Source organism: Bombyx mori, chromosome 14 (genome assembly GCF_030269925.1).
Source record: "Bombyx mori chromosome 14, ASM3026992v2".
Taxonomy (NCBI): domain Eukaryota; kingdom Metazoa; phylum Arthropoda; class Insecta; order Lepidoptera; family Bombycidae; genus Bombyx; species Bombyx mori.
Window position 1 is genome coordinate 10,904,053 of NC_085120.1, and position 15,446 is coordinate 10,919,498.

Consider the following 15,446-nt stretch of genomic DNA (forward strand, 5'->3'; position numbering starts at 1 on the left):
GCTTCGCATCCGAGTCAGGCTCTCAACAATCTGTTACCAGAGGATCCTCAGCTACTTCGGTCATATTGCCCGCCGACAGTCAGATAACTTGGACAAAGTGATTGTGACGGGCAAAGTAGAAGGAAAGAGACCCCGCGGCCGATTACCTAGCCGTTGGTGTGATCAAGTAACCGCTCTAACTGGGTTGCCAGTCGCAACCGCCATTCGAGCAGCTGAGGACCGGACGAGATGGAAACAGCTCACGAGACAGGCAACGGTCGAGTTTCAGGGACACGACCTTCAGTAATGAAGAAAGCGACGAAGAAGAAGAAAATTACAGTTACAGCTACAACATAGAACAGTTACAATATCAAATACAATTTGGGTTGGTCTGACATTTAGAAATTTAGTGGTCAGCGGCTCATAGACGTAATTGTCGCCGCTCTCATTAAAATGAAGTTTAAATCTGATTTACTTAAACAGTAATACGGCAGTCACACACTTCAAGTCGAAACACATACTGATTCGTGGCAGAAATGTGATACCTGCCCGTGCAAACTCTTTTTTCTTTTTTTTTTCCTGCCCATGCTGATAGCCTTGAGAGGCTATATCAGCTTCTCCTTGAGGTGTAGGTGAGCTCACGGGGCTCAAACCGGGTGTACTGCTAACACTGGCCCTAGCAAGAGCAGTGCTTCGCAGAATTTACTAACGGATCGGAAACGCGACTGGTGGTAGGACCTCATGTGAGTCCACACGGGTAGGTACCACCACCCCGCCTATTTCTGCCGTAAAGCAGTAATGCGTTTCGGTTTGAAGGGCGGGGCAGCCGTTGTAACTATATTGAGACCTTAGAACTTATATCTCAAGGTCGGTGGCGCATTTACGTCGTACATGTCTATGGGCTCCAGTAACCACTTAACACCAGGTGGGCTGTGAGCTCTTCTACATATCTAAGCAATAAATAAAAGAAAAATCATAGTAAAGTTAATAGTGAGCACGTTTTGTTCTTAAAGGAAGTGTATCTGTCCGCGAAATTTGAACAGTAAGTAGGTCAGTTAAATCGCTCAATATCAATACCTTTATTTTATTTCGTCTTCGTTCGATACGTATTATTATATTCCATTTGTAAGTGCGGTTTGGCTGTGCCTGCTATTGACATTTCGCAGCTTTAGAATGATAAAGACCCATATCGAAATTTTTGGATTTCGACTTTATTGCCTATTTCTGCCGTGAAGCAGTAATGCGTTTCGGTTTGAAGGGTGGGGCAGCCGTTGTAACTTACTTGAGACCTTAGAACGTATATCTCAAGGTGGGTGGCGCATTTACGTTGTGGATGTATATGGGCTCCAGTAACCAATTAACACTAGGTGGAATGTGAGCTCGTCCACCAATAAATAAAATAAATAGAAATAAAAAAAATTAAAAAATATTCAAAAATAAATCTACGACCCTTTTCAGTGACTTATTAATGAAATAACCCAAAGTAAGTTAAAAAGGGACAAACTCATCTCTCGGTCTCTTTCACGCCGTCCCCCACTTCTACGCCTTTTCAGTTTGAAAACTTTATTCGATATTTTCCAAAAAAGTACATTTTTTGAGTTGGATCTTTATAATTCTAAAGATGCGATGTTATCGGGTAAAATCTGATACGAAATTAATCATGCAAAAATAAAACAAACAATATAAAATAAAATCTTTATTCAAAATCCACACTTGATCTCTATACCAGCCTGGCCACGGGACATTCGCCGATGCGAATATTCGCGCGGTGCGAACGGCGAAGCGTCTAGCGACTAAAACAAGCGCATAGAAATGTACCTAACAAGCCACGCGCACCGGCGACCGGCGAAGCGACCGGCGAAATGTACCGAGCGAATCGCGCGATGCGGCGGGCGAGCAAAACAAATGCATGAATACGGACGGCGCGAGCCACGGAGTCGAGCGGTAGTCGCGGCGAATAGTGCAGTGATTAAATGAGTTTAGTTGTTTTCGCCGCGAAAAATTAACGCCGAAATTTTTATATTTTTTATTTATTTTTTATTTTATATTTTTAAAGTCGTCGTGGCCTAACGGACGTCCGGTGCAATCGTGTTGAGCGATGCACCGGTGTTCGAATATCAGGCGGGTACCAATTTTTGTAATGAAATACGTACTCAACAACACTCAACGTTCACGATTGATTTCCACGGTGAAGGAATAACATCGTGTGATAAAAATGAAATCTTCAAAATAATAATTTGCGTAATTACTGGTGGTAGGACCTCTTGTGAGTCTACACGGGTGGGTACTACCACCCTGCCTATTTCTGCCGTGAAGTAGTAATGCGTTTCGGTTTGAAGGGTGAGGCAGCCATTATAACTATACTTGAGACCTTAGAACTTATATCTCAAGGTGGGTGGCGCATTTACGTTGTGGATGTCTATGGGCTCCAGTAACCACTTAACACAAGGTGGGCTGTGAGCTCGTCCACCCATCTAAGCAATAAAAAAATAAAATAGCTGAAATACTAGCTAGACCAGCTATTTGGAAGTCTAGCCACCCAAAGTATTTCTCGTACTTCTTGTGGAATTCTCCATCTATAGGTATACTCCGATTCTTATTCAAATCATGTACTTCACAATCTTTTCCAAATAATAGGTCCTGAACCAAAAAACTATTAATTTGTAAGCAATATCGAGATAATTTCGATATAGACATTTCGCTGTCGGACTTCCTTACTAGTCGCGGCGGCGAACGTGAGTACCCGTGGCCTGCAAACGGTGCTGCGCGAATGGTCGCCTCGCCCACCGCTTCGCTGTTCGCACCGCCGATCCCCGTGGCCAGGCCGTACATTTTGTTTGACGTTCACAAACCAGAGAACAACAAAATATTGTCTAATTCTTACCTACTACACGTATCGATCAAAACATCGATTTTTTGTATCGATCTTTATGTACTAGTCGTCTTAACGATCGCGTTGCGCGCCATGACACGATAGGGCAGCGGTTGGGGAACCGGGGTAAATTACCCCAAATGGGGTAAAATGAAATTTTGGGGGGTAAAAATGAAACTTTTGTGAGTAAGAGTATATATTGAAGTGAAACTTCTTTAGAATCGTTGTGATTTCAAACTCGATGAAACGAAATGAAACGAAACCAAAAAATTATATATTTTTTCAAAATTATCATGGCGTCTATAATATGAAAGATGCTAAAAAGAAGCGATTTCGTTTTTTTTTTGTTCTTCGCCATGAGGTAATATCAACTTACACAAAAATATTTTGGGGTAATAATTAAAAAAGTTCCCCGACCGCTGCGATAGGGAGACTGAGGAGTCGATGCAACTAATACAAAATGTAACATTTCATTCCGCTGTATTTTCTTCTACTGTACCGGACACTTCATGAATCACGCAACGCATTTAAAATCGAAAACAGTAATAAAATAAAAATTGTTACAACATCTTAAATAAAACATTTATTAAGAAAAAAATATTGTTAGTATGAAAACGCTAATGACATAAAAAAAAAAACATTTAAAAAATTAAAGGAGGAGAAAGGTTTTTTCTATTGACATCTAAAATACTGTAGAGTAATAACGCCTCTACACAAAGCTAGAGTAAAATTAGATTCTCTACGATCGATCAATTTCAATGTTTTTTCATTTTATTTAGAATATAAAAGGTCATCCATCATGTTTAAATAGCACGAGATCTGCTTTGTGTAAAGAAGAATCTACTGTCTTACATTTTGAGCATCTCCTTATATAAATCTAGTAAATTAATCTAAATTTTAGTTTTGAAGAAACAAAAAACTTATATCAAATTAATCTCCGGAAAGGAGTAATTAAAAATAAAACAATGTTTACTGCATACTACACAATACTCATTATGAGTTGGGACTGCTAGGCAAGAGCCTCTGACATATTTTAACCCAATAAATATAAAACTTTTTTTAAATCATTATTGTTATTATATTTTAACAATACATTTTACTATAAGGCTTTTTTATAGATATCGAAATACTAAGTAGTAAAATGGACGTCAAGCATAAGTGATATGCATATTCCAATTTTTTTTTTCTTTCAAATGGTAGTATTAAAAATGATATCTTGAATTTCAAGTATTCATAGTTGTCAAGAGAATATTACTAAATTTAAAACAAACCCTTTATTTAATTAAAGTTAGAAATATAAAATTTCGACGAAACCAAATTGATTATCCTTATCCTAAAATGTGGGTAGGGTAAACTATACAATAATTGGCACAAACGTTCTAGTACAATCTAGTATAATAGTTGGCACTGAAATATAGCTATTGTAATTTGGCCAGTAATAAACTCCGCTTATATCAACATCTCAGAATTTATAAAAACAAATTGTAATCATTCGCTTTGATATTTAACGTTTTATCAACAGATATTTACAACATTTGCATTCACGCCACATTTCAATCACTGGGAGGTACCAATAAAAGTCCGGCTTACCCTACCATATAAATGAAATAAAATAATTATGGTTAGTTAATGCGCAATCTAATTACTATTATGATGCTTGAATTCGGTGGTCGAGGTATTTATTTTTTACAATGTTACCAACTTTCAAACGGCATTGTCTATAACATAATCAGTGGCGTGTCTATGGGAGCATACGACTCTTCTTTACATTGATTTGAGATTCTTCGGTTGAGAAAGAAACAAAAATATAAAATATATATATTTTCCTGTTCTCATCCGAATGAAGTTTTTGTTTCGCAGAAATAATCTTTATAGACACGACTTCATTTTAAATTTATTAAATCGATACATTGATACACGACATGGATGCACGCCACTGAGAACTAACATTAGTCAAAGAAACAACTTTGGCAAGCTACATATATATTATAATAATATTAACATATTATTTTGTATTGCGATATGCAATTATCAGTCATGGATAAAAATATATTAGGTTAATTATTAAATGCATGGATTACTAAATGAGAATTCAATAGGTTTTGATATTATGTAGTGCGACTCAATTTGGCATCACTGCAGTGCGGGTCACGGATCCTGTATATTTTATTATCAAATCAGAGTAACTAACTTTTGTGATACATTTGTGAAATTATATTAAATTTAATATTTACCATGTCCATTTCTATGTTCAAATTAGCTCGCTTTAAGCTTCAAGTCAATCCATAAATCTAATGTTCAATAAATTACGTATAAATCTGAATAATGTAAATCGATAATAATTAAAAGTAATTATCTAAAAGATCATATCAATTTTAATTATCATGTACATAATATTGGAAGAACAAACATTATTGCATTTCGACATTAAATTGACAATTTAAAATTAAACAAACTCATAAATTTAAAAAAAAGAGTAACTTATTGAGCATCACTGTGAGTCTTTTTTAAAAAAAATGATAATTTCAAAGGAATTCAGTTCAGACAATATTAACCTTTGGTATGTGAGAGGTAGCGGGGCATACCTGAGCAAATCAAATCAAATCAAATCAAAAAGCTTTTTTTTTTTCAAATCTAATCAAATTCATTCATCATGTCATTACTGGCGCATGTCGAAGGTTAATGATACACTGCCAACAAGCTTTCCGAACTTGGAGCATCTCGTATGAGGATAGAAGTGGCGCTCAAGAAGTTAATTACATTTTTTTTTGTTTTAATTTCCACGCTTACATATTAAAAATTACATTAAATTGTATATATAATTACTAAATCGAACACATTTCCTAGGAAAATAACTCCCATCATTGCGTTTCTATCAAATCTGAATTCGAGCGATTCATTTTCATTTTGTGTTACAGCAACCCTGTCTTACATAATTCACTGTATTCTTCACATTATTTGTTTCTATCAAAATTAAACACAAAAATACTATCATAATTAATACATAGCTCCCATGCTAACATGAGAATTGTTTTTAACAGGTTTAAGGTAAATATTGATTCACAACAGAGTATGGCAATATTTTTCACAAAGTAAAATTTTAATTAACAAAAAATTGTATCTATGTGTTCAAATGTATATATTTTTTATTACTTTTGTAGACAGATGAACAACCATCTATATAATTCGTAATACCGCCCATCTCATGTTTAATCAATTTAAAATCTAACTATTTCGTTATTTTAAACTATCGGATTGGTAAGAAATAGAATCTTCACCAGATGACATATTGTTTTAACGGAAGAAACATTCTGATTCAAATTTACCTTTCTAGTAAACAAGTTCATCGTCTGTGTACAAAGTTGTTAGGTATAAGCAGTTATACAATCCATACAATTTAGAAAACGAATGTACAGTAGCTAGCGCCGGGGATCTCAAGAAGATCGCACTTTGTTTGCTCACTCAAAAACTGAGGGCGGGACGACTTTGAACATCGCGAGAAAGTTATACGAAAATCATTATTTATGGTCATTTCATTTCAATTAAATTATCCCTCAGAGTAGTTTCTTGTATATTTTTAGTTATGTGTTGCAACATAGCGTAGATGTCAAATCATAGTGATAAACCAACAACATGTCAATTTTACTAATTTTAATGTAATTTCATGTGTGCCATTAGTGTAATTAGGTAAATAAATGATTGCTTAATTTTAATACTGATACCGTAAATACCTTCATAGGTGGCCATGTCGTCTGACATTAAGGGCGTTTCTTAACTGTGTCGATTGTATAACTGTGATATGAGTCTGGTGAGGTTTTAGTTAAACAACTTCGTCAGCCGGCGGTTTAGGTTGACTTTCTATTTTCTGATACACCAAGACATTCTCACCGACCTCTCCTTCTGGGAACTGTAATAATAACAATTTAATTTTTAATCATATTAACTACTAGCGACCCGCCCTCACTTCGCTTCGGAAACTGAATTTATTATTGATTTCTCCACTACTTAATGAATGTTATTATACATGTAAACCTTTCTCTTCAATCACTCTATCTATTAAAAAAACCGCATCAAAATCCGTTGCGCAGTTTTAAAGATTTAAGCATACATAGGGACAAACAGATATAGGGACAGAGAAAGCGACTTTGTTTTATACTATATAGTGATACTGAGATATACGAACGAAATGTGTGGACGAGAACAGCAATTTTTCAAATGCATTCTGGCTATTGAATTAGATATATTTATGCAATACTTCATTTCTTAATTACATGTTATTATTAATATTTGTTGCACAAACAAGTTTTTTTTAACTAGGCAGTTTCTTTTAACTAGGCTTTTTGTGATGATAACAAAAAACGGAAGTAAAACTTAACTGCAATGTGACCGTTATTTTATTTACCTCTTTGAATGTCCTAATCTAGAGAATGGTATATAAAAAACATTGCTGAACTATAATAATCTTATATATTAATTCATAATATTATTATGCATTGTTGGTGCAGTAAAGATTTGTATAACTAGACTAAACTAACGTACCTGTGTATGAGGAATCTCATGCAACAACCGATATCCACTCAGAATATTTTCTACTCTCCCTTTAAGGGTATCGAAGAGTACGACCAGAGTTGGTGTCTGTCTACTGGAGTACTCATTCCTCCACCACCGGAGAGGGTTGTTGAAGAAGGCTTCCGATTCGTAAGTTTCGCCAGGCTTGTTGAACGGAGGCTCACAGTGGAGATAACGGGTTGTGATGTTTTTGTGGATATGGCTGAAAAAAAAAGAGAAGAAAAAAGTTTCAATGATTCTGCTATGCGATTTACCTATTGTAATTATTACTTTATTAGAAACTTCTTGCAGGACACGAGGAAGGCGATATAAGAGCCGTACTAGGTTACAACTGCAATATTAAATATGTCGGAGACCATGGATAGTACACATAAACTAGATAGCAACTCAAGCACTCAACAAAAATGTTTACGGGCGTTAGCCACGTTTGCCTTTCAAGCGTCGATATAAAAATAGTCGGCAAAAGAACGAATTGACTGTTCAAGTGACCTTCGACCGTTCAATAGGTAAAAAAAAAAGATGTCTGACGACGGTGTTAATAATGTTGTCTCTCCGACAATACACAATTGTAATGATCAGCGTGAAGACCTATAGAGCGGCGTCGAGTGGCAGGGCATGAGGAAGGCGATGGAGGAGCGGTTGGTGGAGGCGGCGTCCCGCAGCAGCGGCATCACGTCCAGCGCGCCCCTCTGGTGCACGGCGCCGAAGTACGCGGCCGGCAGCGCGTTGCCCACCACCATGCACGCCGCCACCACGTACAGCTGCCATCTGCAATACGATAGGAATGTTGCCTGATCATATGGGTAGGACCTCTTGTGAATCGGCACAGGTGGGTAACATCACCCTGTCTGTTTCTGCCGTGAAACAGTGAATGCGTTTCGGCTTGAAGGGCGGGGCAGCCGTTGTTACTGTAATTGAGACCTTAGAACTTATATCTCAAGGTGGGTGGCGCATTTACGTTGTAGATTTCTATGGGCTCCGGTAACCATTTAGCATCAGGTGGGTCGTGAGCTTGTCCACCCACTAATCAATAAAAAAAAATGGCATCCTTGTATTTTCAAACTTATTGAATAGATAAAACTACTTTTCCTTGTAGTTAATGGAGATATTTGGAAAGTAATCCTTTTTTTAATGCCAACCAAAACCATACCATTATGTCGTAAATGGTCTCTAAATGCACTTATGTAAGTTGGTCAGCGATGGTGAGATAATTAGCAATCTACTGAATTGCCCTATAATCATGAACAAAGTCAATGTCTGCGTGCGCTGGACAAAATCTATAAACATATTAGTTACCTTTTAGCTTTCCTGCTCCACGGTACGATGGCGTCCTGCGCGAGGTACAGCAGGATGGGCAGTAACGGTAATACGAATCTGAACTCCTTGTGCGAGATGAAGCTGAAATTAAAAGATTTCATTTTTAAAACAAACAATTTACTTTACCTATATTTTTTAACTATAACAAAATATGCGTTGCCTACAGCTATATTATCAGATTGAGTGGAATATCTTTGAAGTATTGTGAATATTTTGTGAATTGCATATTATGAAAATAAAAAAAAATTATTACTTATTTTCGTACACCCCCCTATGTGTCACTTGTTATTACAAACCATAAAAAATTTTGTACATAGCTATGTATTGCCATATTCATAAAATTTGTTCCGCTTTTTAAATATTTTCAATTCTAACACATGAATTGAAAATTTTACTAATTATAAAAATAATCGTTAATGGATACATGATAACGGACAACTAAATAGACAAAACATTGAAGACAATGTGTTTGAATTTTATCACAATTGCCTTAGAACTTGAAGTAGAAATCTCAAGGGCATCTGCATCTGACCTATGTTGCAAAGTGGAGAGTATAATAACTTCAAGGCGGAAATTGTCAGGGAAGTTGTGTATAGCCAAGCAGACACGTAATGTGCCCTACAATATTTAATGCATGGCACACTTGTTACACAGGATTAGACTAAATTAAACCAAAATTAAAAACAACTTCTGTAACATCCCTATATTATACCTATATAGTGCTATGTGTAGAGCTGCAGCAAACAACAGCAGCGCCCCCGTCTTGTTCTCCCGGGGTCGACGAACTATGTTGACCGCTGCCCACAGCACCGGCACTGTGTTGACGCCCAGCACGGCCGGCAGACCCTGGCTCAAGTACCAATGCCTAGAACACGGACAGCAAACTGAGATTTTATATTCACTTTACCAATCTATACATATAAATAAAATTGGAGTGTCTGTTTGTAACATTGAAATAACCGCTTTTTACTACATGCATATGAATATATATACGGTACATACACCAAAATAACATTTATTACAATTTTTGCCTGTCTGTCTGTTTGTTCCGCCTAATCTCTGGAACGGCTGGACCGATTTTGACGGGACTTTCACTGATAGGTGCTAGTATCAGTGCTGGTATCAGGATGATATAAGGAGTAACTTAGGCTGCTTTTTTTAGACTAGCTTCGCCCCGCGGCGTCACCCGCGGTACGATAATAACCACGGGCAACATCGCGAGACTCAGTTAGTCTGGTATATAAATTTATTGTTTTAATAGAAAATTACTGGAAGATACTCCACATTATAATATTAACAATTTGCAACTAAATGAATGTCATTGAGATGGTTTGACATTTTGTTTTGTTCTATTACACTCAATGTACTTAAAAATATGTATGAAAGTTGTAGGTGTATATTTACCTTATGCCGACACCTATTCGCTGGTAGCCTAAGAGGCTATTCCAGTTAAGCCCAGACGGGTAGGTGAGCTCACTGGCTCAATCTGAGAGAATTTGCTAACACTAGCCCTAGCAAGTGCAGTGCTTCGTAGAATTTACCACTAGATCGGAAACACGGCCGACTGAGAAGATCCGGCGAGAAACTGAGTGGCCTGTGTCTATGGGTTAGTTTGCCGTGACCAGTGCTAGAGGTCTAAAAGCACCGAGGGTGAATCCGAGGGATCTGACAAGATATGTTTCGGGTGACACCGGCTTTCCGTTGCCCCGTCTTGGCGGATAAGGTATTAGCCCTTTATATATGTGAAGCAGATTTCATGTCTGGTTTCATAATAATTCAAGCAGTTTTATAGATTTAAAAAAGGAAGGCACTAAAAGTCAGCTTAATCAAACCCAACCAAAATCATCTGACAAATAACCCAATTGTGATACTCACCATGGATGTTTTCCATAGAAAGATGCAATATCATAAAGCACATTAAACTTGAAGAATTCCCATGGAGTGATCACAACTCTTCCGTAGAAGTATGTATCTAAACCCACTAAAGCACTACCAGCGATCAATCTAAAACAATAAAAAAATTCACATACATTTTGTTTCATTTCAAATGAAAACAAGACTGAAGTCTTTGTAGCATAAATTTAAACACATGCTGTACTTGTATCGAGCAATAGAATTATATGAGTATTCAAATCCAAGATGCAGATACCAATCTATCTAAGAAAATAGTTGTACATAGCACATGTTTATGAATTATTAGGAATAGGTAAGCATAATAAGTATCCAAAATGTCATAAGTATTTTAAATTTATTTAATTCGGATAGCTGTTATACAATACTATTGAAACTACAACCTCAAGTCCAAACCGGGGCATTCATGTTATGATGTAGCTCCAGTAACAATACCATGGTGGGTCATGAGCTTAATTAGCCATCTATTTTCATCAGCCCACAGACGTCAACTGCTGGACATGGACCACAATAACCAGTCTTACAGCCCAGCTGAACCTATCACCATCTAAGCACCAAAACTAAAAGATTTTGAGTAATTTAAAGACTTGAATCTTTTTTACTCACCCAATAGGTAAATATGATCTCAACAGTAACTGCAACTTGGACTGGTTCGTTGTCAGTAAGTTGTAGATAGTGAGCACTGCCCATAGAGGTGCAGAAGTTGGCCGAAGAAACACAGCTATGACTGCTAGCCATATCCATGATGTGTTCTCTGTGAACATTAATTATCCTTTCATGATATTTTGGTACAGTTTCTTTACCGTTCCTCTATTAATTTGTCACTTGCTTAATGGGAGTGCTGTGTATAACAAATCCATGTATTTCTTGATACTCCAGTCCGACCACTTACCCTCAAATATTTATTCCAGTTACCATATCCAATCCTTAACTCTAATAAGATCTATGCAGAACTGATTAGAATAAAAACAAGGGTACACAGGGATAAAATCTATATACCTAGTCAGGTCATAAATTCTGTCACATGTTTAATGTAAAATAATTGAAACAAGTTTATTCATTATGTAACCATTCATATACCAAAATGAACTTAACAAAACATAGATTCTTATGACACTAAAGTTTATTCAAAATGACCTCCATGATTTTGAATACAGGCCTTCAATCTGCGCGGCCAGTCGTCTATCGCAGCACGAACGAGGTCCATGTCAATATCGGCGGCTGCCTTAATCAAGGATGTCTTGAGTGACTCCAAATTCAGATGAGGCTTTGAGCACGCCTTTTCCTCCAAGTGTTGCCATATCTTGTAATCTAACGGATTCAAATCTGGACTGGAGGAGGGCCAGTCTTCGTGCCGGATGAAGTCGATTTCACGCGCCGCCAGCCAGTCTTGTGTGCTCTTCGCTCTATGAGCTGGCGCCGAATCTTGTTGGAATACCCAGTGCCTGTTATTGAACATGGTATGAGAAACAGGTTCCACAGGGTTGGTCAGGACTGTATTTTGATACACAACTGCATTCGTTTTTACACCTTTCTCACAAAAATGTACCTCTGTTAAGCCCCAATAAGAAACTCCCAACCACACCATGAGCGAGGATGGAAAATGACCTCGTTGGACACGCGGAATACGGTTGCTCGCTTCGTCACTACTGTGTGCGTCCTTATCATTTTGTTTGTTGTAGATCTCTTCTACGGTAAAAAATTTTTCATCCGAAAAAAAAAATTCCCGATATTTTTTTCCCGCGTACCGCTTCAACAAAGCGCGGCATCTCTTCAGCCTCAGGTCCATTAGACGAGCATTCAAACAATGTCCTGTTTTTCTTCGATATGCCCGAAGCCCTAAGTCTTCATTTAACACCCTTTTCACCGTGGTTCTGCTTAACCCCATCTGAAGGGCCAACAGTTTCTGCTTACGTTTGGGATTTCTTTGAATTCGTGCCTTCACAGCTTTTATCACTGCTGGAGTCCTAACAGACCGAGGGCGACCACTTCTTGACCTGTCATCTACATTAGAGTCTTCATTGTATCGTTTGATGGTACGATAAACGAATCTTTTGGTTATATTCAAATTTTTCAGTATGTTAATAATTTGAATTGGCGCGTAAGCGCAACGATGCAACGCAATAACTGCAACACGGTCTTCTTTAAGCGTCCACTCCATATTTAAAAATGAGTAAAATTCTAAAAGTATACATTTTTATTTTCATGAACAATTCGAAATTCGAATTCAATAAAAAAATTTGTGGCCAGCATTCTAAAAGAAAAGTTTTTACTGTGTGACAATACTTATGACCTGACTAGTTATATATAAAAATGAATTGCTGTTCGTTAGTCTCACTAAAACTCAAGAATGACTGAACCGATTTGGCTAATTTTGGTCTTCAATTATTTGTGGAAGTTCAGACAAGATTTAAAAGGTAGATAAATATGAAAGTCTCGGAATTAAATAAAAATAACAATTTCGTTTTTCCTTTGATGTGTCCCCCGTCGGATGGATTCCTTTTGTTTGTTTTATGTTTATTTTATTACAAAAGTTTAGGTCTTTTATTTATCGATTGAGGCACTACGAAGTCTGCCGGGTCAGCTAGTCACAGATAATTATTGTCGGAGAGACGACATTATTACATTATTAACACCGTCGTCAGACATCTTTTTTTTTTAGTAGCTAGTACCTTAATAAAATAATAAAAAACCCGTACTTTATATTTTTTGTGTTAATAGTTTTAATGATTTTTCTAAAATCAATATTTTTCCCATTTTTTATTTTTCTTCAATAAAATTTAAAGGTCATTTCTAGTCTATTAGTTGCTTTTATAACACTGTACTTTTATAACGCTTTTTCATATTACGCGATTCCGGTCCCTCGTATAAAACTGGTATTCCCACATATAATGCGGGAATTTCACGTTTTATTTCAGTACATACATTGAAATTTATGATTTGTGCAGTTCTATGTTCTAATGTTCTAGTTTTTTTATTGTAAAAACATTGGCAATATTGTATTATAATAATATATGTATATATATTATATTTGTACATAATGTGTTATATGTGGTCATACAAAAGCATTATGCGAGAATACTCCTACAAAGTGTTTCCTATAATGCAGAACTAATCTACCACGTTATAAGGGGGATTACTGTATATAGTTTTTAATTTAAATTTTTGTGAAAAGTTTGCATACTACATAAAACATTTACTTCAGATGCAGTTTATGTGTCTGTCAGTGTATTTTGGCCTTAATATTGGGCAACCACAAATTAATAGACTGAAAGAAAAAAATTACAATTCATGACGATAATATACAACACACCTTTATCATAATATCCAAGTTTTCCACTCTTGAATGGAAAAACAGATAAGGCGATTGCCACAAGAGCTGTCTCTGTAGTCTGGAGCAGTGTTCTGCCTGAAGTATAGAACCAGAACCAAGATGTGAGAATGAGGAACAGAGCCCACTTCCGACCTCCTGTCCATTTATAGAAACTGTAGTCTGCTGCAGTACTGAGTATTGCTTGTAGGATCCTAGGTAGAAGAATCTGAAAGGTTTTAAAAATGAGATAAAAAAAATATGTAGATATGCATAATTAATTAAGAATTATTTGTACATTATTATATTTTTTTTATTGCTCTGTAGGTCATATCTCACCCAGTGTTATGATTCTACCAGAGCTCATAGCCATCACAACATAAATGCAATCACTCACCTTGAGAGATGGCATTACTTAAGTTCATGAGCGAAAGTACAACAGCAATAAGAACAGTACTGTAAGAACTATTTACCAAATGTCAATAAATGAATAAAAAACCTATTTTTTTTGGTAGGTATGTTAATTTCGTAATTTTCGATTTATAGTATAAATTGCATTACTTACCACAGCTTCAGGGTGATCCAAGCCAGTAACCTTCAATATACTATACAAGACAGCAACTACGCTCGGGAATAAGTAGCTCCTGATACCCCTCTGCCATTCCCAGGTGAGTTCTCCATAGTGGAACACTTGTTTATGGGCCACTTCCAAGGTCTGCCAGTACTCGTCAGGAACATACCAAGTTCTCACTAAGAATACAGAAAGTATTCTCACGAATAATATAAAAGAGACCACCTGAACGGGCCTCAAACCCTTTGCCAACACCATTCTCCCGCCTAAAACGAAAGAGGTTACATGTGATATAGCTATTTATAGATGATCATATTCAGCTCGTTTTACTTTTGAATTTTAGGAATGTTTATTCGATACACTTAAACACAAATCGAAAAACTATGTACGTTAAAGAAAAGAGCTCTGTTGCCGACTTTTTCAGACCAACGAAAACTTGGGATGTCAATGAACGCGTCCCTCTGTTATTGTGGATATTGAATGAAAAGTAGTGAACTACTGAACCAGTTTATTTTAAAAAACTACATAATTTTATCCAGTATATTTCATTTACTAATTATGCTAATTCTATTACAGAAAACTATTTTTCGTAAATATTTGTACTAACCTCAGCAAAACCTGCCGCCGCTAAGTAGTGTTGTACAAGTTTTCATTGCATACTATCCTATGTTTTTTTAAATCGACTAAACTGAGATTTTTTTGTTTTCTGAGCATTTAATTTCAAAATCTTTTTTCATTCAAAAAGTTTTTAAAATAACATATGAATTTTCTTTTTGAATTATCTAGGTACACGAAAATTAAATGCCAAGATGCTATGAGGATCGACCAAAAGCTTCGACTAAACTAATGAGGCAGTGTGTAAACGATCACGATCGCAGAATTGTAGCTGTCAAAATGTAATAACAATTTTCTCAATC

The 15,446-nt window shown here is 36.4% G+C and overlaps 1 protein-coding gene across 2 annotated transcripts; it reads right to left on the bottom strand.

The window, feature by feature from the left end:
* Nucleotides 1-3,408: 3,408 nt before the first annotated feature.
* LOC101736651 (GPI mannosyltransferase 3) lies at nt 3,409-15,281 on the bottom strand. Of its 2 annotated transcripts, none has more exons than XM_038015523.2 (10): nt 15,137-15,281; nt 14,524-14,795; nt 13,962-14,187; nt 11,255-11,402; nt 10,613-10,741; nt 9,450-9,602; nt 8,717-8,818; nt 8,009-8,188; nt 7,391-7,622; nt 3,409-6,758 (listed from the first exon to the last, which is right to left on the bottom strand). In XM_038015523.2, exons 2-10 carry the CDS (start codon nt 14,785-14,787, stop codon nt 6,672-6,674), a joined length of 1,521 nt encoding a protein of 506 aa, XP_037871451.1. In that variant the 5' UTR covers nt 14,788-14,795; nt 15,137-15,281; the 3' UTR covers nt 3,409-6,671. The 2 variants fall into 2 exon arrangements, with proteins under 2 accessions (XP_037871451.1, XP_004923797.2); XM_004923740.5 differs by having other exon boundaries at nt 14,919-15,144.
* Between the last annotated feature and the right edge of the window lie 165 nt (nt 15,282-15,446).

Coding starts and splice junctions, on each gene's coding strand:
- LOC101736651 (XM_038015523.2), bottom strand. CDS start 14,787: ATGGTGTTGGCAAAGGGTTTGAGGCCCGTTCAGGTGGTCTCTTTTATA. Junction 7,623..8,008: donor CACTCGACGCCGCTCTATAG/GTCTTCACGCTG, acceptor TTTTTTTTTCAG/CCATATCCACAAAAACATCA. Junction 6,759..7,390: donor ATGAGATTCCTCATACACAG/GTACGTTAGTTT, acceptor TTATTATTACAG/TTCCCAGAAGGAGAGGTCGG.